General features: G+C 40.2%; 1 protein-coding gene across 2 annotated transcripts in view; it reads left to right on the top strand.

Annotated features, from left to right (window-relative positions):
* Window positions 1–23,780, top strand: part of MTCL3 (MTCL family member 3) — a 31,094-nt gene extending 7,314 nt beyond the window's left edge. The window contains exons 4-7 of one of the 2 annotated variants that reach the window (XM_086745265.1): window positions 20,460–20,531; window positions 21,162–22,337; window positions 23,257–23,271; window positions 23,645–23,755. In XM_086745265.1, coding sequence (XP_086601391.1) covers window positions 20,460–20,531; window positions 21,162–22,337; window positions 23,257–23,271; window positions 23,645–23,755 — 1,374 coding nt within the window. Of the gene's footprint in view, window positions 1–20,459; window positions 20,532–21,161; window positions 22,338–23,256; window positions 23,272–23,644 lie in introns of both variants that reach the window. The other variant, XM_086745266.1, reaches the window with a different exon arrangement.
* The last annotated feature ends 3,447 nt before the right edge of the window (window positions 23,781–27,227 follow it).

Genomic DNA, 27,227 nt, shown 5'->3' with positions numbered 1-27,227 from the left:
TTGGCAGTTGGAGGTTTCATGCATCTTAAATGTCGTTATCAGGTAGTCATAATGTTAATCATCTGCTTGCTTGTGAGTTATTTCCTCCAGTTTCATGGGTTTACAACCCTTTCTTGTTTCAGTGCAGCCATTACAACCAATGCAGCCTCCTGCTCAGCATAAATAGGAATGCAGAGTCAAGACCTTTTGTCTGGATTGTGATCTTCCTGTTATTGAGCTTAGAATTAATGGCAGAGTTTATCTCCCAAGACAATGAAGCAGGTTTATTTTACATCATAACATAAGTGACAGATTTCTGTACTTTTGTATCATCAAATGTACTTCAAAAACACAAACCTTCCCATTCTTCTGGAAATCTATTTATGTATAACTGCCATGGGAAATTTGTTCTCCTTTTATAATGAACAGTGTGAGATAGCAGAGAATGGTTAAAAGACTTAATAGAAAATGTTGGAGGCAGAAACATAATTTTTTGTTAGGTAGTCTCTAGGGCAGGACCAAAGCCAAAGTTCTCTCTACGTAGATTCTATATTGTTTTAAAAAACATGGTAAACTTGACTGGAAACATGTATAAAAGATAAATGCTAGCAGATGTGTTTGTGCAGAGACAAGTCTAGAGTTCTCTGGTGGATGCTTGGGTGAGTATAGACTTGTGAATGTATTCATCTATTAATACAGAGAGATTGTTTCTGTTTACTTTCTTAGTTTGGAGCTTGTGAAAAAATAGTTATGATATATTCCATGACAAATGGAAGTTGTTGTTGACAGCAGCAGAAGCTTGCAAGCATCCAAGATTTCAGAGGTGTTCAGCAAAGCATATATTTTCTGTCACTTACTTTTACTTTCAGTCCTCCAACCTGCACCTATTTCATTTAGTGTTATTCCTGGATACATCTACACGGAAACACAAGATTTTTAATCTACGTTGTCAGTTCTCCGAATTTATTTGTAGCAACTACTGCTGATTTCCTATTTGTTATTAATAATTGTAATGTTTTTTTGGAATCTGAAAACAAACTGGAGCAATTATTTTCTAGAAAAAAGAGAAAACAACCATAGCTACATGTAATTTTTTTCAGATATAAAAAATGTTAATGAGTTGTTAATTAATTTATGTTTATTAATTTTATGGTAACCATTTGTTAAAGCCTAGCTAACTCTTGTAGAGCTTTTTGTGATAATAGCATGAACTAAGAATTCATTTATTTGCTATAGCTATGTAAGAAATGCCCAGTTAACCATGGTTTAGCTGGTTTGTTGTGAGACAAATGAAGTAGTGGGAAAATAGGACAGATATACTGGACCCTGGGCCTTACAAATCCTTACTACAGTGCAGATATGTAACTGCAAGAGGCACAGTGTTTTTCAGACACGTATGTCTTTCTGCATAGAAATAGATTGTTCTGCTAGTGCTCCAAGTTGGACAGATGCAAGACAGCTCAGTTCTTACAGCCACATTAGAGTGATGTTGTCAAGCTACCATTTTCTTCTTCCAAGCACAGGTTATTAGCTCAGATACGGAGCCTGCGATAACCGTGGCTGCATGGCACGTGAACTGGAGATGTCTTTTGTCCTGTCAGCTCTGACTGCAGGCAGAGGAGTTTATGCCTCCCTGCGTGGATCTGTGTTTTGCTGGAGCGGTGCCTGCCTTGTCAGTCAGTCTGGTTTGTACGCTGCATGGAAATGGAAGAAGGCAGCAGGGTCTGGGGAACTGGGCGCTGGAGCTGAGAGGAGGAATCTGAATTCTGTTCCTGGTTTTGATACTAAGCTGCTGTGGGACCACAGGAAAGTAATTACACTTTTCTGCTTCCTCTTGCAACCTTTGTCTGCCCTGTTTATGCACAGATTAACTCTCCATACCTCTCTGAGTGCTCAGGCTGCACAGAAATCAGGAGGAAATTTCACAACAAAAGCTGCTGTAAAAACAAGCAAGCAAACAAACAAACAAACACCACCCTCTCCCCCAAAACCTGAAAACTGGAGAGCTGTGAAAACTGGTATAGGATGATCCTGTCCCAGTCCCCTTGATCACAAATATCATCTTGCCCATTACGTCCCTCTGATAAAAATCCAGTGTCTATCCTTTCTCTAAGCCCATTCTCCTGCCATTTAACCACAACTACTTATTTCCAGTCTTTCTCCTGTAACTCACAAAGTCTCAGATTTTCCAGGTTCTCTCTCAGTCTGCGTATGGTTTTTCTTTTCTTTTCCTTTTTTTTTTTTTTTATGTCTTCTGGTAGTGGCTGTTTTGCTGTCTTCTGGTTCCTAAGTTGCACTCTTGTCCTTCTCAGTCCCATTCCGACCTTCCCTGCATGCTTCCAAGTCTTCATGAGTGTCCAATCTCCTCTCTGGACTTTTCCAGTTCATTTACCTGTTATTCTGTTCCAAGTATATTATCCACATTTCTTAGTTACAGCTTCTCTCTTCTGAAAAATTTATCCTTTTCTCCTGATTCTTCTGCCCTCTCCTACAAATCTGTCAGCTTCCTTGGTTTGTTGTGTTTCTTTACTTGTTTCTAAGCCTTAACTCTTCACTTCTGCATCTGTACTGAGAGCAGTGGAGGATCACGCACTGTGCTAGGAAACAGCAACTATATCACCATGAACACTGGAAAAAGGTTTCTGGTTCCTTCTTCTAGACCTGCACGGAGCAACAATTGCAGGACTAACTAGGCTTTGCCTTCTGGCCTGGAGTTGCAACGTAATCTGTCAACTGGAGAAAATGTGCAGATTGATAGCTAAGGTGTGAGAGGATGTGGTAGTTTGTAAATACAGAATTTTCATCAACTTAAACCAGTAAACTCCAAGAAATAATTACCTGGTAATATATAGGAATGAAAGATTTCTGAAAGTTTACAGTTGGGCCAGTCGTTGTTTGGACAAATTAGAAAAGTATGAGGCATATGTAATATACAGACACAAAAATATTCCAGAGCACAGGCATGCTGGAACTTCTCAAAAGAACAGTTGCTAGAATAATTTAATATTATTTAATAATTTAATATCAACAAATCTCATTGCCAGCTCATATTGAGCTTCTCATCCACTAGCACATCCAAGTCTTTCTCCTCAGAGCTGCTCTCGATCCGTTCTCTGCCCAGCCTGTATTTGTGCCTGGGATTGCCCTGACCCAGGTGCAGGACCTTGCACTGGGCCTGGTTGAACTTCATGAGGTTGGCACAGGCCCACCTGTCCAGCCTGTCAAGGTCCCTCTGGATGGCATCCGTTCCCTCCAGCGTGTCGACTGCACCATACAGCTTGGTGTCATTGGCGAACTTGCTGAGGGTGCACTCAATCCCACTGCCCATGCTGGCAACAAAGATGTTATGTATCATGTTTTGTAGATTTTGTATATATATTTGGTGAATAGCTTTATCTCTTTCCTCTTATTCATTGGGTGGTCTGTAGATGATAGATGATGATGCCACCCATGCTTCTCTGTCCTCTGATTCTTACCCATAGCTCGCAGCCAGCCTGTCACCCATTACAAGGCAACACTATCTCCAGTTGAACTGCTCTTTTGTGTAGAGCACAACTCTTCTTCCTCACCTTTAGAGTTTATATTGATCCATGGCTGCACTCCAGATATGTGAGCAATCCCGTCATGTCTCTGTGATCCCAGTGAGGTCGCAGCTCTGTAACCATGCATTAATTTCTACCTTCTGGTTTTTTTTCCCATGCTGCGTGCATACAAGTCACTGGAGATGGATGCTTGGTTGTGCTGCTTTGAAAGGGAAAGTTTGAGTTTCCTGCATCATACTGTCTCCTAAGCACTTCCTAATTGCACCTCACGTTTTCATTTCTCTTCAGAGTTTGAGCCCCATTTCAAAGGGCTGGTAATGGAGGGAGTAGGGACAAGGCAGAGAGAGGTGAGACACTAGTACGCTTGCTGATGTAGCTGATCAGCTTCACAGGATAAGCCTAGTAAGTGGTACTCTTCAGAGTGTTATAGTAATTTACTTGCTCCTGGCACCAGATGGCAGCAGGGGAGGATTTAATAAGTCTCTCACAGGCCCAGTTCCTTCCTGGGTCTTTTGGAGGACCCAAATACCAAGTCTAGCAGCAACACTTCTACTAAAAGTACCTTTAAGCAGAAGGTTTCCGTGATCTAGAATGTCAGTTTGTTGCCTCATGAAAATTCAGTTTTCTTTGGTGAAAAGAACAACAGGACAATGAGGAGGCTTTTTTTTTTCCAAAGAGGTGAGAAACAAATCTCTGCCTGAGTTCACATAGGAAAATGCAAAAAACTCTTCTGTCTCCAAGTGCGGCTCAGTGATTCTCAAAGTGCCACATCCCTGCAGCTGCAGAACCCCCAGTTACTTCTGTCAGACTCGCTTATGTGAAATTCTGTAATCTTTAGTATCTTGCCCAAATATTTTGTTCTGTTAAAAACAATACTCAGCAGGGATGCTGTTCATCGTCTGTGAGGGTGTGACTCTGACATCTTTGCTATGAGCACACTGTGATTTCACAGTTAGCAGGATAAACAGAATTTGCTTCAGTTTAGTTCTTTGAATATGAGAAAAGAGACATAATGAGAAAGAAATTAATTTCTGTTACAAAATCTGTTGTAGCAATTCTCTGAAAATGTTATGCCATAAACAGGATAAAAATTATATGAGAAGTAGTTTACACTTAAACCTCATAAAATTACATTTTAATTATGTATCAGCAATTGACATGAACCATTTGCTTCAAGACAGCTTAATGAAAACTGAAAATAAACAGCCTAATGGTCAATAATAGTGTAGCTCCAAAATATATGTAATAAATAGTGAATTCTTTCAAAAAAATAAAACTCCATAAATATCTTATTTTGAAGAGGTTTTGCGAGTAAAAATGCCTTGAGGTTTTTTTTTTTCAGAGAGTCATTGAAGCTGGTGTGCTGTTCTGTGGATTCCTGTTGAATCATCTTAAGATTTGCAAGCATGTGTAAAAGGAATGGCAGGATTGCTTGCTAATGGGGAAGTAATAATGAAAGAGTGGCAGCTGTGGTGAAAAAGAGCATATCTGGAATATGTTTAAAACAGAAAATATTTTAGCTATCACAAAATAATGTTAAGTTTGATCAGTTCTTTTGAATCTGTAAACATAATGCTGCTACTCTGGTTTGATGGGGGCATGGGAGTTCATTCCTTGTGGCAGAATATTACCTTGCTTTCCTTCCTTTCGGTGATGGGGGCTGAGCTTCCAAACAGATAGAAACTATGTTCTAGAGAAAGGACATGAGTCTATACATCCTGGTCTAAAGTCAGCACCTGAGACCCTTTTTTTTCTTCTTGGAGTTGTTCTTTGCTACAAAATTGCTTCCATTAGTGAAAAACTGTATTTGTAAAGTAAATCAGGCTAAGGAAGGGCCCACACACTGTCAGGGGATTGGTAGCACATCCCCTCAGATGGTTTTGGTCTGGATCAGGTACCACTGCTTCGGTGCTTGGGCATGATTTGGGGTCTAGCCTGGGTCAGAGCTCATTCCTGATTGACAGTTTGGATGTGGTCCTACTTGTCTGGAAGGAATCTGTAGGGAAGTTTAGCTGTATTGTCATTTTAGCTGAAAGGAGACTGAATTGTGGAGTGCCAGTTGGCATCGGGTCCTGAGAATCGGCCCTGGCCATTTCATTTACTAGTGTGAAAACTAGGCAAAGGGTCTCTAACTTGATATGGAGCCAGATGAGGTGGCAAATGAGACAGAACAGCAAGTCCAGTCCACTGCTGCTATGTGAATTCCTACTGCTGAGAATTACTGGCAAGGGGCAATCACCAGCAGTGACAAAGCCAACAGAGCTGGCATGCCCAGTTGTCTGTAGGAGTAAGGACAGTGCCATAACTGTGGCTCGGGTGGTGGATGATAACTGGTTACCAGAGAAAATGGTTTGTGAGCATGAACTCACAGTGGGGCGGGCTGGAAAAGATGTATCTCTGTTGCTAGAGACTTTAGAGGATGACTTCCTTGAGATCTAAAGGAGAAAGAAGGCCTTTTATAGCGCATTACTGAAGTAGACTCTCTTGCTACTGATTTCAATAAGGTCCTCAAAATATGATATCACATTAACAAATTGAGGAAAATTTGGGAAATCCAGTATTGCTCAGTTTATATTCAGTCATCTCCTAATCATTTGTTGATGCTGTGCTGTTTGTAAGCCTGAGGAGTTTACTCATTGTCGTAGTTCAGCCCCGATCGGACCAGACTACGCAGTCTCTCTCTCACTCCCCCCACACTCCGAGAGAACAGGGAGAGAAAATATAAGGAAAAACGGAGAGGTTTGAGATAAGGACAGGGAGAAATCCTTAAAGTTACCGTCACGGGCAAAACAGACTCAACTTGGGGAAAACTATTCATTTATTATTACAAACAGCAGGATAATGAGACAGAGAACAAGATAACCTCCCCCCACCCCTCCCTCTTCTCGAGCTTAACATTATCTTTACTACCTTCCCCTCCCGAGCGGCATAGGGGGGAAGAGGGAATGGGGGTTGTGGTCAGTTCATCATACGTTGTTTTACGCCACTGCTTCATGGTCAGGGGAAGAACTCCTCACATTCCTCACCTGCTCCAGTGTGGGGTCCCTCCCACGGGCCACAGTCCTTCGTGGAACTGCTCCGGCGTGGGTCATCTCTTCCACGGGGTGCAGTCCCTCTAGAACAGCTGTCCCAGAGCAGGCCCTCCACGGGCCACAGCTGCCTTCAGGCATCCACCTCCCCCGGTACGGGGTCCTTCACGGGCTCCAAGTGGATCTCTGCTCCTCCGTGGACCTCCATGGGCTGCAGGGGGACAACCTGCTCCACCATGGTCGTCACCACAGGCTGCAGGGGAATCTTGGCCAGGAGCCGCATTACTCCTCCCCCTCCTTCTGAACTGACCTTGGCGTCTGCAGCCGTTCCTCACAACAGGCTGGCAGACATCTCTCAGGATCCTTTTTACATCTTATTCACTTCTCATCTCCTCTCCACTTCTTGCAGCCGGGCCGGGCCGAGTTGGGCCCAGTCGGCTGCCCGGCGGGAGGCCAGAGGGTGAGGCCTGCAAGGCCCATGAGGCCTGCGCCTCCCCCTCTCTGCCCCCGCTCAGCTGTTTCACATCTTCTCTTCTCTCTCTTTTTTTCTGTTTTCCCATTCTTAAATACGTTATCGCAGAGGCGTTATCATGAGACATTCTGCTACCAATCGGCTCGGCCTTGGCCAGCAGTGGGTCCGCCCTAGGCCTGGCCAAGTCCCCTGAACAAAGGGGAGCGACTTCTAGCAGTTTCCTACAGAAGCTACCACCTTAGGCCCCCCCTTACTAAACAAAACCACGACACTTATTTTCTAGGAAAAGACAAATTTTTTAGGACTCTGTAATGGTCCTCAATCACAGAAGATAAGTTTTTGGTTTTTTCACTTCTCAGTTTCAGTATTTCTTTACTCAAATGGACATTCAAGTGTCCATATAGGTAGTTTAGATGTAGAGGTACCAACTTGGTTGCTCAAATGAAAGAAAAAATTGCCAGGTAACTTAAAAGCATAAAAATAAGCTGCCTGGTATAGCTGGCTTTTTAGATAGCTAACATGCTACCTTTCACAGTTGTATCCATAGACAATACATAATCCACACTGTTTTTTTTTTTTGTTGTTGTTGTTTTGCTTAAGTTTTTTTAATAATATATTATGGTTTTAAAATTTCAATTATCATTTTATCTATGCCCATTTTGTCATTTTTGACAGGTCTCTGGAATTTTTTTGTAAGACACTGTATATGATTTTCTTGGTTTCTCAAAGAAAGAGATTGCATGATAGAAAGGACAGATTTGACCTTTTTGTACTGCTACAAAAGCATGAATGGCAGTATAGAGGTAGGCTAGGATTCTCTAGATTGAAAGGAAATCCAGATGACTTTGCAAAATTGCTTTCTATCAGCTGGAAGGCTTTATGAAGGCAGAACAGTGCCGAACCAGAGGTCTAGATACATGTTTTTGTATGGAATCAATATACACCAAATGTCAAAATTTTCCTGGAAGTCTCACCAAGGCTTTGATGAATAACAGTAATACATTATTCCTGTCCCTTATACCACTGTGTTCAGGCCACTGCTGAAGTGCACCAGTCTCTTCAAAGAAACACCTGGAAAAACAGAGCATTTGCAGTGTTCTGATACAGGTCAAAGCTGAGCTTGATTCAGATTGAAAGGAAAACTACCATAGCTTTTTTTCTCTTTCGTGCATGTGCTCACTGCTGGCTTCAGGGCTGTCTTTCTCATAGTCTTAAACTGAGCTCTTCAGCAACCCCACAGGAAACAATTTTCTGTGTTTACGTTCTCTGATGCTGCTAGGAAGTCTACAGTTTAAAAACTAGGGCTTTCCGTAGCCTGGTAGATTTACTAGTTATTTTGCACATAGAATTTCCCAGCGTGTCTTTCAGGTGCCTCTGTTCCTGATGGCTCTTTGGCAGAGCCTCACAGCCCTAAGTCGTTCGTCTTGGCTTTGGGAGGGTAAGCAGAAAGTAGCACCATGGAGGTAAGCACTGTCCTGTGTTTTGGTTGAACTCAGCTGCCAGGGTGAGGAAGGAGAATCTTGTCATGTCATAGTACAGATGGCTGTTCTGGAGCATGTCATGGGCCCTCAAGGGGTAACCTCAGTGCGGTTTCCAGTGTAGAAACAGGTGAAAGAGACTGGCAAGACCTCAAATGGGACCAAAGACAACAGAGCCATATGCAACAAAACTATCACAGAAATGACTATATTTACTATTCAATATATTGCTTACTACTTTTTCAGAAAGATGGTTCTGAGAACTTAGGTGGCTAGCATAAAGTATCCAGTAATTACAGAATCAGAAAAGGCAACTGAAGCATAGCTTCTTTATGTGCTGCTATACATGATTAATAAGTAGTTATACTGTTTTATAACTTGTCTTCTAATGCTACATAGTAGGATGCAAAAGATATGGTGTGATACTCTGGACTTTTGATTGGCCTGTAAATCTTAGTCCTTTTATTTCAAAGTTGTTGCCTAAGCCATCTTTTTTTTTTTTTCCCAAAAAAAAGAGGCAACCCAACTTAATGTTTTGTTCCAGGTGCTTGATAACATCTCTTGCATTTGTCTCCAGTGCACTTAAAAATAAAAAATTATGCGATGTGGTGAGGCTATTGTTTGCAGCATTGTGAATTTTTGAATGATCTATCCCAGTGTGCGGGAAATCAAGTGAAGGTGGTCCTAGAGGAATGTAGAAATACTGTCAGCACATAGAGGGATGGGGTTAGAAAAGCCAAAACCCAACAGAACCTGAATCTGGTGAGGGACATTAAAAGGCAACAAGAAGGGCTACTAGAGGTGTATCAATAGCCAAATGAAGATGAGGGAAAAGGTATGCACACTGGTGAATGGTGCAGGGAACCTCGTTCATAATGTTCTCCTACACAAGCTGATGAAGTATGGGCTAAACAACTGGACAGTAAGGTTGACTGAAAACTGGCTGATGAACTACCAGGCTCAAACAGTGGTGGTCAGTAGCATAAAGTCATAGAATCATCGAATCATAGAATGGTTAGGGTTGGAAGGGACCCTCAAGGTGACTAGTGATGTACCTGTCAGGGAACAGCAAGGGCCAGCTGCTCTGAGGAACTGGGAGCCAGAAGCCAAGGACACAGTAACACAGCCCATAGAGCAGGGGCCCCACCAGCCAGGACCTACTTCAACAGTACCTGAGCAAAGTGACCAGAACAGGCCTGCGGACAGCAGCTGTGATCAGCCAAGACTCCAGATCATCCACCAGGTTTGTGGTGACAAGACAGGTCTGAGATTAAGCTGGGAAGTCAATCCACAGGTCTAGTGATCATGAGGCAAGTGATGAGGCCTTGCAAGGATAGTGTTAATAGGCCTTCATTACCCTGGTGAGCTTCCCATGGGCCCAGGAGCTCCACTTAGCCTCAGATCTGGACCTTGAGTTCCTGCCTGAACTATGTTGTAGCTGCATCCAGCTCTGTCATAGCTGTACGTGGCCATGGACCTTCCTGATCTTAACCATCATCTGTGGCCTGACCTCTTGGCTTGGCCTTGATCAAGACCCCACAGGACATGGCCTTGAGAAGACTGCTTTAGTTGACTCTGCTCTGAGCAGGAGGACTGGACTAGATCTCCAAAGATCTCTCTCAGCCTCAACTGGTCTGTGATTTTTCTCAGCTCTGTGGTCTGTACTTGTTAATAACAAGCAGAATTTAATTTCTCATTTTGCAGCAGAACATACTGGGGTTAGAAAAAGTCTCTTCTGGAAGGGGAAAAATGAAATTATTTCCAGGTTATTTCTGTTAAATAGGGAGAGCTCAGGGTCTGTCCAAGCTGTCTTTCTTCTCAGGCAAAACACAACAAGTGAGCAGGAGGTCAAAGGCAGGTACATGGTATCAAGCAGGAGATTTTTCCTGCTGCACTGATATGCACAGTGTTTTGTGCAACTAGTTGTGTTCTGTGCAATACAGCTGTACTTGTGTGCTTGTGTGTCTGTGTGCAAAGTACTAAACCTTCTATCAGGCAGATACCTCGCATGCAGTAAGGGGAGTGATGTATGAAGAATCAAGTACAATAAAGAAAGTATTAGATACAGTACAGAGGTGGGGAATACTGCCCAACAAATGCCTTCTGTGGTTGGGCTGGACAGGAGTAGAGACTGTATGGGATTGTGCAAGGCAGCCAGCTGATTCTTCATTGACTACCAGTGTGCTAGTTGTGCTCTGCCTCTGAACCGCCCTGTAAGTACACTGCACTCTGGAGAGCAGAATGGCATGTTTTGAGCCACCTTTTTCTTTTAGACCCTCTCATTTGCACACATCTATAGCCATATTCTATGGTGTATGTTACTGCGTATTAAATAGAGATGAGTCACTTGACAGGGAGAACACTCAGCTGTATGTTGTGCTGGGCCCTGGGATCAGCCCGGCTGCTCTTCTGAATCACGTGGAATCAGTACTAGCCAGGAACAAGAACACTAGGCTTTTGATGTTTGTTCACTGCAACCTGGAGGTTTATTTTTCGCTTACCTCAGTGCTCACAGAATCAAGAAATGCAACACTCTGGCATTTTAGTAGATTCAGGTTTTGATAACACTCCATAGTTAAGAATTCCAAGCGCTGCATTTTTTATTTTGAAGTGAAGCACAGTGGATTAACCTTTTAGATGCACAGGTGTATTTTTCTGAAGTGTCTGTTTCTGCTGAGATGTTTTGACATATTATGTGATTTTTTTTTCCCATTGCTAGAATTAACAACAGCATATATTAAGATATGTATAATGAAACCTGTGGATATCAATTCTATTTTGCTTTGTCTGATCCTAGTTGTATGGTTGTGTTAATTGTCTTTGGCTATCTCAGCAATGAATCCAGGTTAGGATAATAACCAAGCTCTTTGCTTAGGTCACAGATGAGTACTTGCACTTAAAAGCTATTTGCTGTGCATCTGTTTCCATCAGTGTTATGTATAATAACAAGCTTCTACCTCCCTGTAAATCATGACTGATAATGACATCCAACTGGCCTAATTACCAGGGGTATTTTATATTACAGGCTCGGCTGAATTACTTTAATTTTTACAGATGCTATCAGTTTAGATACTTGATTAAATGATTCATTAGAAGCACCAGTAACAGTGCCCTAGAAAGAGTTTTGAACTGGAACATTGCCTTGATGATGCATAGACATATATTCACTCAAAGGTTCCTTTTTCTTGTGGTGTACTTCTAGGAATATAGTTGCTGAGTTCAGGTTTCATGAAACTTTGGTCAGGTTTCATGTGTTCGGAAATTATGAAGACAGAACTGTATAAGATGATCAACTACTCTAACCTTCTGAATAACATGGGTCATAAAATAACCCCAGCAATTTTATTTAAAATGATGCCTACTTTTCAGAAGAGGGTGCTGGTCTGTGTTAAAAATTGACAGCTGAGAACAGTCTACCATAACTCTCCCTGAACTGCCCCAGTAACAGTTAAAAATTTGCACCTTTTTTTCTCATCTGAATTTGGTGAAAGTTAGTTACCAGCCAGGCAACTTATATTCATACTGCCGTGTTAAATTCAAGAGTCCAATGCTTTGGTGGTTTTGTTTTGTTTTGTTTTGTTTTGTTTTGTTTTGTTTTGTTTTGTTTTCTTTTCTTTTCTTTTCTTTTCTTTTCTTTTCTTTTCTTTTCTTTTCTTTTCTTTTCAAATCTGCATGCTTAGGGTTGATATCATTTAGCCATCTAAAAATTAAACATTTAACCTAAGTTAGGAATTCAGCTTACCTCAAGGGAGAAAGATGGACTCTACTTAGAAGTTATTTTTTTCACTTGTCTGAGGGTGGTTTGACTCTGCAGAGAGGCACATCCCTTTCTAGATACTGCACAGAGAAACTCAGTTTTGACATCTACATCTTAGGACTAAATTAAGCCTTTTGGACACAAACTTACACTTGGACATTTTTTCAGCTGATTATCCTTTATGACTCTGTAGTCTTTTTCAGAGATGTGGCTTTTCAAGATATCTGCTCTATTCTCTGTGCTGTTTTCCTATTGTCTTAGCATAGCTTTCACTCCTTGTTCTTAAATGTGTATCTTCTTATTTAGTCATATTAAAGCAGATAGTATTTGATTGCACTGAAGTTTGTATCAGTGACTGTCCTTTTCAGTATTTAACATCTCTCCAACCTTTACTCTATCTGCAGCCTTTATCCAGTATTATTTTATGTTCTTTTCTAGGCAGCAGCAAAAAAATGTTAATTAGTTAAAAAAATGTTAATCAGCTCTTAGGACAAAGAGCTGATTCTTGTGTAACCCCATTAGGACTGCTGTGGCATTAGTCTGCAGGTGATCTGCTGGCTCAGTGACATTTATGATAAATGCTGAAGAGTCGGCTGTTTGTTCATGATGGCTAGTTAAAAATGCATCCCAGTGATCAAATATTTATAATGAGCTGGAGACTGTCAAACTTCATTTCAGAATGAGATTTTCACATTGCTAGCAAAGGGAACCTTTAACTAAGAGTCTTAAGTCAACCTCTATGTGAAAGTTTTAAAGTCAGCCAAAGAGCCACAGCCCCTTCCTTTGCTGGGAATAAGCATTTCACTGAAGAAGCTGAGCAAGTTTCCTTTAGGAGGAAGAGTCGTTGTTTAGGAAGGCAACACACAGGGGTCAGTCACAGATCTTCAGAATCTTTTGTAGTCAGCGCAGCTGCTACACTCTGCTCCAACCAGCGCTGCAATATTCTCCTTCCCTCATCTCCATCTCTGCATGGTAGCAATATCAGGCAAAGCCCTGGGTGTAGGCTGATGGGAGAGCAGACTGGTACCAGGCAGACTGAGAAAGGTGGGTGTGCAGATGTCCAAACTGTGCTTTATTTTTCCATAGCACCATCTTTATATGAGCTGCTCAACAAAACTTAGATTAAATCTTAGATTTAAGGCAAGATCACACTGGCATGACTTCAGAGCACTGCAGAGTCTAATTCTCTGTTTTCAATAACCTAAGTTCCTGAACACCTTTGAAACTTCCCCATACGTGGTATTGTGGAAAATATTTTTCAGCCAATTGACAAACTGCTAGCTTTACAACAGAATTTTCCCAAGTAAACTTGGACAGAAAAAGAGAGATAAAGAGAATAAGAAGACTCCTCCGGACAGTTAGAGGACAGAGTGATTGCTGACATGTGAGAGATAGATTCCTTTCCCCTGTTAACAGAAAATCTTCTGCTCACTGCTCAGGCTTCTAGACCAAGTGCAGATTTCAGAATTTTTCCTACTTTAATTAATCTCAAAATTTTGTATCCTCTCAAATGAACTCTAAAATCTGATTTTTTTTGGTGAGATATCCCTATAACTGATTGTCTGAGATGCATAGTCATGTAGGGCAAGCCGCAAAGCTCCTTTCTCTGCTGTGTGCCTACAAACCTACACAGATGTGCATGTTCCTGAAGCATTCCTACCCTGTCAATCCAAGTGAGGGACTGTAAGAGCTGTCTGTGCATTTAATGCAACTCTTCAGTATGAAATTAGCTTGAACACAAATGTACATCTGTGATTAGCCCACACCTTTGCACAACTGGCTTCTGTTGTGAGCAGTGCAGAGGTGCACATTGTGTGCAGAATCATTCTTGTTTTCCTTATTATTACTTTTCATTTTCAGACTAACCTTTTTTTGTTGGGATATGGTGACTACACTTTGGTTTATAGATATGCATTTTTGTGACCAAGGCAATGAACCTAATCTGATTGCTTGCACTTTCCCATTCTCATGAAAATTTCTTTGTAATCTCTTCTGAGATGTTCTTCTAATAAGACTGAAAAACTCTGAGTATGATAAGTGTGAGAAAGAAAACTGGTTTTACATTTGGCAAAATCTCCTATGTATTTAATTCATAATTCCCATATCTATGCCTGTGATTCTGATTATTGCTACGGTTATGTGGTGGTGTTTTGAACTATGTTGACATACTGTTTGTCATACTGCCAGTCCCAGATAAAGACTGGGACAGTGCATTGTACTAGGCATTGCACAGACCCTGACAAAAAGACTGACTTTCTTCTCCCAAAAAAGACAAATAGCTGAGCAGACAAATAAAAGGCAACTTAAGAAGCCCTACAAAATAAGTTTAACTAATATCGCTATGCAACAAAATACCTTATTTCTGCACTTTCACTCCAAAATATTCATCCTGCACTTTCACTCCAAAATATTCATGTTGTTCTAAGATTTGGTTTTGCATTTCAGGATTAGGGAGCCGAGTGTAAGCTGACTGTGATTCCTGCGTCCATAATGAGGCATAGTTGGACAGTGCTGGGGAACTAAGCATGTCTAGTTCTTCCATCTTTTGAAAGGTTCAAATGGCAGGAGACCTCTTCCTCTTCAGAGAAGTTGTTTCCAATGTTTTATGATATCCCAGTGGATGAGGGAGTGTGCAATCACAGAAAGCAAAGTATCAGAGCTTGCCAGCGATTTGAGTAGGTCACATGGAGAGCTTTGAAAAGGCTGCTTTCATCTTCTACTGCTCAGAACTTTTGTCAAATAAGAAAAAGAAGGAAGCAAATGTAATGGAAGCAAAAATGTGCTGCTTCGTTTTATGCATTGCAAAGAATGCTTTTACCTAGTTATACCCCAGACTTATCATTATTTGCTCTAGCAATGTGGTTTTGGTTCAAAATGCAAAGAGTTTCTCTAGGAAAAGTGCAAATGTTTTGTATGTTTTTCCTCTCCTTTTATTTTTTTTTATTTAGTTGGCAAATGAATAGTAGCAAAAGATCTGAAAATGATAACTGAAATAACTCCTAAATAAATGCAAATAAAAGAATACAAATATTGGAGGGCAGCTTCTCTTTTCTCTTCTGCAATATGAAGACATTAAGAAGATTACATAAGAACTATTTTTCTCTCCATGGTGAAGTAGTAAAGATTGCTTTCATTTTGTATTGTCCTTGAGCAGTGTTTTCAAATATGCCAGTTTTAGGATGAAGAGAACATTACTATAGGTAGTAGGGATATGATTAGTGTTTGGTTCAGGAACAGAGGTGCTGTGCTTCTTTGCATTTCACTTATCCCCTGCTTTTTCTTTCCTGTCTTAGTTTTGCAAGCAAGCAGAATACTGAAATACTCAGGACTCCTCCTGCCCCTGAGGTGGGGTGGAAGGAGTAAAGGATTGTATCACTCTATGTACTTGTGCCAATGACAGAGAAAGCCAGTCTCTTGAATTTGTTGCTGGCAAATTGCACTGACAGAGTTGCAGAATAAGCCAGATATTTTAAAAACAAAGATTTTTTTTTTTTAGGAGAATGTGAAATTTTCAATTTGCCAACATGGATAGTGTCCACATATTCTAACACACTGAATTAGAGTTGGTGTCAGTAAACTAAAAAATCTGTCTTCCATCTGTTTTGATCCAGCTCCATTTTCCAAAAGGGAAATGCAGAGAGAGTCTTAGGGCAGATTTCCATTTCTCTGGTCATAGTCACTCTGTGCCAAACAGAGGCAAGTTTGTGCATCCCAAAAGTTGTTTGATATTCAGTGACATTTCAAGACTGTAAAGATGGTGTTTGGTTTGCTCTGAGTTTTGAAAGCTCTGCAGACCTGTCACAGCAGTTGGGAGGCAGCTAACCATAACTCTGTACAGTACAGTTGTGTGCAGATGAGAAGGTTCAGTTGCAGCTATGGAGATTCAAGAAACTGCACACCTTGCCTCCTTTGAGAGGAGGGATAAGAGCTGTTATGGGGGCTCTGTGCACTCATAAATCCCTTTATGTGTCAGGAATTCCTCCTGTGGTTGCTTGCATTGATTTTTCAATCATATACCGCCAGATCAGGTTTGAAACAATCAAACCTAAGCATCTTGAAAAAATCTTGGTATGTTTTGCTTAAGGCTTCTTTATTAATTGCTGAGAGATTTACTGTAACTTAGATCAGGTAGGGAGAATTTGAGTTCCTTTTACAGCTTTCCTACTCAATGGAGTGTGATGCTGTTATTTCTGCATGGTGTTACTCTCAGAGTAGATTTCAGGTCTTTTTACATCTGAGAGGCACTGAGCATCACAGGTGATGTTAGGACTGCACATTTGGCTTGCAGTTTAGGGCTGGCAGGAGAAGGATTATACCATCTGGTCTTGAGAAGTGCTTAGCATCTCCAGCAAGACATTGGATAAACTCCTGTGGAGGTCACTGGAGAATCGATGCTGCTGATCATCACAACAGAATTGCTCGTTAAATGTGATCTGGTGTGCATATAAAAGGAACATTATCCGTAGTCCTCTCTAAACTGTGGAAACTTTGCCAGAACACACATAACTGCCTCACATGTGCTGGCTACAGTGAATACTAGAATAGTCAGGTCAAACTCACTTTTCCCTCCTAGTATTTCAGAGGTAAGCAGAGATTATACGATATAATGATATACATGTCCCAGTTGCTGGTCTTATTATCCCCACTGCTAATGAAATATTTCATTAGTACTTGAGCAATTCAGCAAACTCCCTGTTGTAGAAACAGTATTATATGCTTTTTTTTGCTTATTCTTTTCTCCTGCAGGTGGGTAACTTGGTTCAAGGTTATTAAAACCATAATGTCTGGTGAGCATTACTGATCAGATAGTGCAAAAGCAGTCTTATGTTTCTTACTTTACCTTTGTCTTTTTTTTAAACTCATAATCATTAAATAGAGTGTACTGAATATGATTTTTAAAATTATATGGGAGAAAAATTACCTGAGCCCCCAAATTATCCTTCACAACAAATTCTCGAAACCAGTTCTAGAATATGAGGGACAGGTTTTTTTTGCTACAGTTGAGAAAACAGCAGAGGTGGCTTTTAGCTTTGTGGTACACTGTGACATGAAAAAATGATCAACAAGTGGTGAATTATATTAAAAGGTTATCTAACACTAAAATTTTTTAACAAAGAGATTTTGTACATGAAGGTAGCTGAATTACACACTTGCCCTGACTAACATTTGTCAGTATGTCAAGACAAGCAACATGCAGATAGTTTTAATACTGTCCAGTGGGAGGGATAATATGAAGATTCACTTGCAGGAGTCTGGGTTGCAATTTTTATTTTTGCCATACGTTTATTTGAACTTTGTTTCCTTTTTCCATTTTGCTTTGCTGAATTTCTTTTCATTAGCAGCAATAAATTGTTTAAAGTTGAAAACTGGATTGGAAGAGTGGACTAGTACAAGGCTTGAGAGAAATACTAGAAAGAGTAGCCACTGTAAATTGTGAAACATAGCTCTGAATAAACTCAAAAATTTATTATTTATAGGAGGATATACTGCTTGATATGTGGCGTTCTTTGCTCAGCTTGAATATTGCCTCAGTGCCCTGACATGATGTTGTGGAGCACTGTGATTTTGCAGATGTCATCTGTCAGCTGGGATGTGCAAGTGAGATCTTAACCTCTAGTAATGAGAAATTGTCTCATGGTGCTTTTCACAAGAAAAAAAGGTCATACCAATTCCAGTTGGGCCTAATCCAGTTACCCAAATCATCCTGTTAATTGAATGTGCATGTTCTTCATTGCTTTCTGTGATAACATTTTGTTGCTGAACACCATCATTTCGTTGATGAATAATACAAGCTCCATGGATCGTTTGTTTTAATTCAGGTAGAGCAGAATAGAAAGTAGTGCCTAGTCATTACGTAGCCACAGCTATTGTTGTAATTAAAATGTTGCTAACCTGACTACCAAAAGGAACACCAAGGATACAGAGAGAAAGGAGAAAAAGAAAAATACTTCTTGCTTTCTGTAGTTTCTCCTTTTTTTTTTTTTTGTCATGTGAAACTTTTTCATATATCTCTTATCTTCTGAAAAGTTGTAGAGTACACAAGACGTTGCAGCTCAGCGTTTCAGAACATCATTATATCTGGAGAGTTGCTGAGCTTGGCAGGGTGAATAGAAAGCATTTAGATAACCAAACAGAAATACAATCTAACTATCCCTTAGTTATTTTATCTGTGGGTGGTATTGGCAAGATTCTGGTGCGAGAAGTTTACAGTGCTAACTGATTTGAAAAGGGTTTTTTTCAAAGTCATAATACATAGGGGTATAATTAGTGGTAATACAGAGGAGGAAGCTGCTCCTCTGAAAGTTTAACGCTTTATAAATTTGCCAATTCTAAACGAAAAACAAACAAACAAAAACCCCCTCTACATGCATATACCATTTCTACAATAGGATAACTGACGGATGACCCTGGAGAAGAACAGTTTTGTTTGTAGACTGGATCCCAGAGTTGTTGGCTTTATATTTAAAGGGGAAAAGTGAGTTAATGTAACAATTTTTGGTGTCTTTTCTGGATTCCTTTAGAAGCCTATGATTCACAGTTGTCCAGCTATCTAGCTATCACACCTAATGATCTTTGATTGGTTTTTATTGGGTTTTTTTTCTGCTGACAGCATTCAATGTTTCTGCAAGAGACATTGAAATTTTAATTCTGTTTTTTGGTGGACCCATCTGTGAATTTTAGTTCTGATACTGAATCTGAGGTAATTTTTCTTAATTCTTGCATAACTCTGTATTAAATTTGAGCAAAAAGTCTCATAAGAAATTGGCTCTTGTGGGTGCTCAGGTTTACTTGTGGGTCATTTCTATGGCATTGACTTTTCCTTCGGAGTGAGCCGTCCACGAGCTTAGTATTTGTTATGGGGATGATCTGCAGAAAAAAGAGAACAATTGGTACCAGGAGGCGAACAGTGCACAGGATCGTGATGTACAGCATACTCACACACTGTACTCAGTTCCTTGAGAATTATGAACATACTTTAATTCCCACTGTATGGAATTGGATGGCTTTTAGATACAGCTGAATTCTCCCCTGCCTGGTGCAGGGAAATACATGTTTTTCAGTGGCACAAAAGATCCTTCTACCAGAGAATAATCTCAGAGAAGGATGGTGTTGGTTGTATCACTGCCCTGCCTCAGGGCTTACATTTTACCTGGGGAGCATGAAAACTGGGAACGGCTGCAAGTGGGATGTTACGTATTAATATATTCTCTCACTTGCTTTCCTCTCTCCTGCTGTTTTCTTGATGATCTGTATTGAGTGTTGACAGTAGGATGGTTGCAGTTGTTTTCCACTACTGCTTCTTGCCCACTAACGAGCTTTCTACTGTTAGCAATTACGAGATTTTTGCTGGATAGGCTAGTAGGCTTCGATCCCACTGCATCCTGCTCTAAAAGCAGGAGTTTCTTTTCTACTCGCTTTGGCTACATAGCAGATGAGAAGACACCAAAGAAGCTCGCTCATATGGTGGTGCATACATGTCTTTGTGTGCTGCTGTTCTTAAGCTAATATGCTTTGTTTCTCACTGGTTCTCACTAGGACTTTGTCATCTAAGCAGTTTAAAATTGCATTTAAATTGCATATGTTCTGAAAGCAGAACAAACCTAGCGACCAGATCTGTGTGTGAGTTTGTTTGCATAGACATTGTCTACAGTGTGCACCTGCAGAGGTGCGACCACAGTATGCTGCAAGCTTGAAGCCTGTGGGTGGGACACAGAGAAAGATGTGCTTGTAGATGTACACTCAAATCAGTTGGTGGGATCTCAGTGACACTGTGTAACATAGCTTGCCTACCACAAAGGCTAAGACCACATCTAGCTAAATGCATCTCTAAGTGCCTTGGCCCCATTAGGGTTAATACCAAATAGGCAGGCTGGGTTTCACTGCTTGCCTCAGCTTTCCCATCTGTAAGTTACCACTTGGAATACCTGCTTTCTTACCTCTCTTGTCATGTGCTAAACATTCATTATGTGCTAGTCTTTGAAAGTGTTGATTAAAAAAGGAAATAGATTGATTAAACCAATACTTTAGTTGTATAACATTACTGTGTCATTTTTGGGCAGCTGTGTCTCCTCTCTGTATTTGGTATCTCAAGGATTACAAGAAATAAATTCCTTTATAGTTGCATTTAACTTGCTGTGTTTTAAAAGAGTGACTGTATTATATACCTCTTTATATTCAGTGCATCTCATCTTGTTGTTGCAGCAATCACTGAAAAGAAGAGGGAGCAAAGACTTACCAAAATCAGAAAAAAAGTCACAGCAGACACCAACAGAGGTATGTTGTAATAACAGTAGCCTGGATTCTCATGTGGAGGCTTCAGGGACACTATGGAAATTATGTACATGATTTGTAGATTTGCACTTTGCTTGCTTTGCTCTTTTTTTTCCTGTGTGCTGTGAAATGGAGAGCTCTTACTCCAGATCTGCGTTAGACAATGCTATGTCAAGGACCACCTAAACAAACTGCTAGTGCTGCAGTGAACCCACCAGCTTTCATATACTCTATACTGTAGGCAAAAAAAAAGTAAATGGGAGCACCAGTGAAACAAGATTATAGATCCTTAGTGTGCTGACTTCAGGATTTTTTAAGACTGTAAAGTCTATTACAGTACTGCAAGTCTAGAAAATACAAGGAATTTTTTTACAAGTCCCTCCACCCCTACAATATATTTTCTGGGGACTGTGTAAACTTCACTTGCAAGTAAAATAGTTTTTTTCCTCTTTTAAATGTAAGTATTTATTTCCCTCTCTATAATGTATTGATCAGCGAAAAAAATATTGCAGGAAAATCTGTTAGTATCTAAAGCTATGTACCTGTGATTATTAATCTTGTAATGCAAGACCATCTACTGGAGGTCTCCTGTTTTACATCAAGTTTCTTGAAATACTTTTTCTTTTTTCTAAGGAGGACAATGAAGACCTGAAATGCCAGCTACAGTTTGTCAAAGAAGAAGCAGCCTTGATGAGGAAGAAAATGGCCAAGATTGATAAAGAGAAAGACAGATTTGAACATGAGCTGCAAAAATATAGGTCATTTTATGGGGATTTGGACAGCCCTTTGCCAAAAGGTGAAGCAGGTGGGCCACCTACCACAAGAGAAGCTGAACTCAAGCTTCGATTGAGACTTGTGGAGGAGGAAGCTAACATTCTTGGGAGGAAAATAGTGGAACTAGAAGTAGAAAACAGAGGACTGAAAGCAGAGCTTGATGATTTAAGAGGAGATGATTTCTCAGGGACTGCTAACCCACTCCTGGGAGAGCAGAGTGAATCCCTGTCAGAATTACGACAGCATTTGCAGCTAGTAGAAGATGAAACCGAATTGCTGAGGAGAAATTTAGCTGATCTGGAAGAACAAAACAAGCGTGTAACAGCTGAGCTGAACAAATACAAGTACAAGTCTGGGGCCCATGAGAGCTCTAGGCACCATGATAATGCCAAGACAGAAGCATTACAGGAGGAGCTAAAAGCTGCACGAATGCAGATCAATGAGCTGAGTGGCAAAGTCATGCAACTCCAGTATGAGAACAGAGTCTTAATGTCCAACATGCAACGCTATGACTTGGCCTCTCACCTTGGGATCCGTGGCAGTCCCAGAGACAGTGATGCGGAAAGTGATGCAGGGAAAAAAGAGAGTGATGATGATTCCCGCCCCCCTCATCGCAAAAGGGAAGGCCCCATTGGTGGGGAAAGCGACTCTGAAGAAGTACGCAACATTCGGTGCCTGACACCCACGAGGTCTTTTTATCCAACACCATCCGGGTGGCAGAAAAGCTTCACTGACAGGCAGCAGATGAAGGACATTCGCTCTGAAGCTGAGCGGCTGGGCAAGACAATAGATCGCTTAATTTCTGACACAAGCACCATCATAACAGAGGCGAGAATTTATGTAGCTAATGGGGACCTCTTTGGACTGATGGATGAGGAAGATGATGGCAGCAGAATACGTGAGCATGAGCTTCTTTACCGGATCAACGCACAGATGAAGGCCTTCAGGAAAGAGCTCCAGGCTTTCATTGACAGACTTGAAGTTCCAAAGTCTTCGGATGATCGAAGTGCAGATGAACCTTTGTCAGTGAGTCAGGTAGACTTTTACTTATTACGGCCTACAGGTAAAAAGGCTCTGCCAAATGAATTAAGCCTCAAATTCGATGTATGGTACATGAAAATTCTTTATAGTAGACAAAAGTCAGTATTTCTTAAATTATTTTAAATCATTTGGCCGTATGAAACCTTGTTCTAACAATGGGCCTGTTTGTGAACAGTGAGTAAGTCTGGTCTCCTGGAAATTAAAAGAATTCTACTCTGGGAGGTGGAAGATTTTACTCCTTTCTGGCTTTGCAGCTGCATTTGCCAGAGTTGTGCCTTCATCGCCAGTAAAGGCAGTGCAGACACCATTTCTGGTACATAAATGAGCATGGTTGTTTTCTTAGTGGTTGGGTTCCTGTTAAATTAATAAAAAGAGAAATGGATTAATTTTAAACAAGGAAAGATTAAATTTCCAAAATTATGGAGAACATGACAAAACACAGAGAAAAATAAACCATGCAAATCTATTTTACAGAGTCACAGAGCCACACACTAGTGTGAATATTGGAATTGCTGTACCTGATTGTATCTTATTGAAGGCCTATGGGTCACTGCTTACATGCAGCAGTGATTAGCATATTTTCTGTAATTCATTTTTATGCAGAATTTGCTCCAGAGGGGAGCAAATTCTGCATGCTCCCCTCCTCCAGAGGGGAGCAAATTCCTTGCTGACTCAAGATCTTTTGCCATGAAAAAATGAAAATTACCTACTCTTATCTTATCATGCAGTCCTATAGTTGGCAAATCTTGTTATTGCTCATGGTATTATCTAATGTTCTAGTAAGTCTCTTGCTGTGTTAATTTACTCCATGCTATTCTGCTAGTTTACAGTCAAAGTATTTGCCAGGTGAAGCTGAAAGCTATTATTTCTTATTTCTATGCTGACTAATTAGTCTTTTGTTTCCTTGTATCAGAAAGTCACAGACGCAGTGAGTTTAAAGCTAATCAATTACTATACATGTATTGCATGAAATCAAACAGAAAAAGCATTTAGCATGCTCACTTTCTGATCTAGCAATAGCTCTGAGCTTGTAGAGCTCCCATTAGCTTAAAGGCAGAGCACTGCATGGGCTTAAACAAATTTAAAGCAAACTAATTAGTATTTTCTCTAAACAAATAACAGCAGTAGTTAAATTGGACATTTCGGGGCTTGACCATGCAGAACTCCTACTGAAGTCAATGGGAGATGGGCACTCAGTCCCTCCACAAGCATAGTCTGATTCACTATTTATTTTGTTGAAACTCTGGACTTGCTATTCCATTAATTGACTGTTCTCTTTGTCTTTGTATTTACTTTCCCAGATGTTCCAGCCTATCATTTTACTTATTCTCATCCTTGTATTATTTTCATCCCTTTCTTACACAACAATATTTAAACTTGTCTTCCTTTTTACACTGTTTTTTGTACTGTAGGCCATTCATCATTTACTGTTCATTGTAGTATTATTTTCAGTTTGTTTATTTTGTCCACCCTCCAAGATAAGAAGTGCAAGAGACACAAGTTTCTGTAATAGCCACTGCTGTAAAAACACTGAAGACTACTTGTTTGCCAAAACCAAACCAAAACAAAAAAACCCTGCAAAAAACATACCAAAAAGTCACCCAGTTGAATAGGAAACCTGCTCACCACACTGTTCCAGGTAAGCAAACAGAAAATGGTATTTTTTACTTTGTCTGATTTTATGATTTCTGAACAAAATTTTTGGAGTGACTGGAACCAATTTAATATTCATTAATTTGCACCAAATCAGAAGCAAAATAGAAATATGCAGAGTGGGTGTGAGGAGTCCATTCCTTTCCTTTTCCCACTCCCAGAAAAAGAATTTGTATTCTAGCCACATATGAATAGTAAAACTACATTTGATGTGTATTCTGCAGTTGTATGTCACAGCTTGTATATATTTGCATGATTGTGATGATAATGTTTTTCAGCACTGCATTATGTGGATTAAATACCATGGAGAGGACAAAATCAGAATGACTGGTATATAGAGCACTATATCTGGAAAAGTGGCAGGGAGCTGGAGTCCCTGAGAATGAGATGCATGAGGAAGAGGTATCAGAGTAGGTGAGGAGTCTTCTGAGAGATGTAGGCTGGCTGCATTCTTTCTGTGCTCTAGAGAAATGGCCACACTGCAGTCTGACTTGAACAGAAGAGAGTGATGCTAGTCACCGTGTCTGATATCAAATATCTTTTCCTAACAACCTAGTTTATCAGATAACATTTTTCAGTCTGTAGCCACCAGGGCTTTTTTTTTTTCCCCACCATGGATTTGCAATTTGGACATTAAAAGTATAGTGATTGGAGGCTTAAACTTGTCATACCAAATCTTAGCACGAGACTGACTTTTTGAGTTTCTTTCTGTTTTAGTGTCTTCGTTGGGGAAAGAAAAGATCATCTGGGTTTTCCTAAATGTTACTGGCTCAATCCCATAAAAGAGAAAATGTCATACTTAAATCTGATCTGAAGTTCTGGGCTTTCCGATTTTCACGCACACTTGTTTATACTTGTATGTAATAAACATGAATAGAGAGAATTCGATTTACACTGAATGTACCAGTAACAGTACTACTGTAAAGTAATAGGAAAGTTTAATACACTGAATTCATACATTGAATACGTCTTGATAGTAACTGGGAAAGATTTGCTTCTTTCTCAGAAATCAGAAAAGGTGAGGATTAACCTCTTGAGACAAAAGGTAGAGATAACCTCTGCACAGGACTGGCAATTATAACCCCATTGATTTCTCACAGTGTTTTTTCTTGCGTATAGCTGGAGCTTCCTTCATCCTAATTCTATCAGGCATCAACAAAGCAAATGAAAACTGAGACCTTTTGGGACACTTAGAGAGCTATTGCACAAGCTACACTCTTTAAATAAAGCTTACCAAAGCATCCAAAATAATTTTAAAAGCTCCACACAGTCTTTGAATCTGTGATGAGCAAGGAGAACAGTGAGGACTCCTGCAAACCTCAGTACAGAGAAATCTCTATGAGAAATGAGATGTCTTTGTCATGTCCTACATTCAGCTTGAAGCGAGCGCTGCTTATCTGTTTTGTACCAGATACTTCTGAGAAGTTCACAGCCCTCCATTTTTCACTATTTTAAAAGCTGCTGAGAAAGCTGTTAAAATCAGTGTGGACATCAATCCGTAGCCAGAAGATAACATCTAGCCAAAGAAATAAGTGTTCAATGTCTTGCTAAATTGAAATGACTTGGTCTTACAGAGAAATGCAATAGTTATACTTGCCAAGAAAGGAAGCAGATTCTCCCCACTCAGTTATTGGCCTGGTGGGCAAAGCCCACCTCACAGGTGAGTGAGTAGATGAAGCTGAACATGTTCACGTCTTCTAGCAGGAGTGCGTGGGAGTCAGGCAGGGCAGAGCCAGACAGAACACTGCTGATTCACTAGATTCTGTCTGCCGCATAGCTTGTCATTCTGAACGGCGATAATAAGAAGAATATAAGATTTTGCTTTTATGTGGCAACAAGCTGGATATGCTATGCTACCTATAAGTTCAAATCTCAGTTATACCAATAGCAGATTTACAGTTCCAGTTTTGGAATGTTCTGGCAAAATATTAATATTCTGGCAAAAATGTCATTGAAACCCAAGGTTGCCTTAATTTTACATTTCTCTGGAAGATTAAATTTGTGTTTCCTGTGTTCTCAGGGAATTAATTCCATGTTCTTTCAAAAAGAAGAGATCTTGCATCTATGGATCTAATTCTGACACTTTTACACTTGTGTAAATCAGTAGTAACTCCAATGAATTTTTATGTTATTTAGAAAATAGATGAGTTTTTTCCTTTAATGCAACCAGATAAATTTAATTAAATTTGTTTCCTATTTAGAATCAGCTCTGAATGCCCTGACAGGATACCTCAACAAATATTTTCTTTACTGTTGCTGAAAAATTCCCATGATAGTATGATGATCATCTTCTTCAGGATCAGAGATATTTCTTTCAACCAAAAATATCCATGCCTGAAGCTCTAGTTAGAGATAGAATAAGTGTCTGCTGACACATTTCACCGTGCTTCAGAATCAAAACTAGAAGAGAGCAGGTGCTATAGTGCAGAAATATGCCTGGCAGTCGGAAAATAGAAAATTGCCAAAAACATGGCTGTCTAAATATGTGTTATAAAAAGAGATGAACTGCACATGAACTTTGGGAGTTGTTTACAAAAACAAGCAGAGCTTTAGGATATTAAATGCCCTTCCCCTTAATCATCCAGAATTTGATAGGTGAGTAGGAGACTTCTAAAGGCATCAGTATCAGGGATGTAATTCCCATTGGCTTACATTTCTGTCTCTGATTTAATGCCAAGGGAAGTGATATTCAAACCCAACTTTTGCCATTACACATGCAGTTGCCTATGGGGAAAATTACAGTGGCTCTATTTAAAGTAAACATCTAGAGTATCTGCCACTGATTTCCAATGTAACCTTGGAGAAGTGACATGACATAACACTTTGTTTGCTCTATTTCTGCACTAAGTTAGATACTATTGCAGAAGTGCACGATAGTAAGAGGAGACAGAACTTGTATTCCCTTCTGCCCATTTCCTGATTTATATATCCACTCCTGAGATGTGTTTGCCAGGATTATCAAGCTGTAAAAAAGTAACATCATTCAGGAGTCTGATGTTGTGGTTGGGTTGATTATAGTGGCAGCAGTGCTGTTCTTCCTTCTTGTTACCAAATTTATGTGGATGTAGCAAAATGAGTGTGCCATAACCAAGCTAGGTGCTCTAAAATGATCTTGGGCACAGACTATTAACCAGAATACAGACTACTCTGAGTATCTAATCAGATTATAGCCCGTGCTGAAACTCATGCTCATGAGTTTCAGTCTTCAGTCTTGCATGATGAGGAGAAATT

The sequence above is a fragment of the Chlamydotis macqueenii genome, chromosome 3, assembly GCF_036417535.1.
Source record: "Chlamydotis macqueenii isolate bChlMac1 chromosome 3, bChlMac1.mat, whole genome shotgun sequence".
NCBI lineage: Eukaryota > Metazoa > Chordata > Aves > Otidiformes > Otididae > Chlamydotis > Chlamydotis macqueenii.
This window is presented reverse-complemented; position numbering and strand designations above follow the sequence as displayed.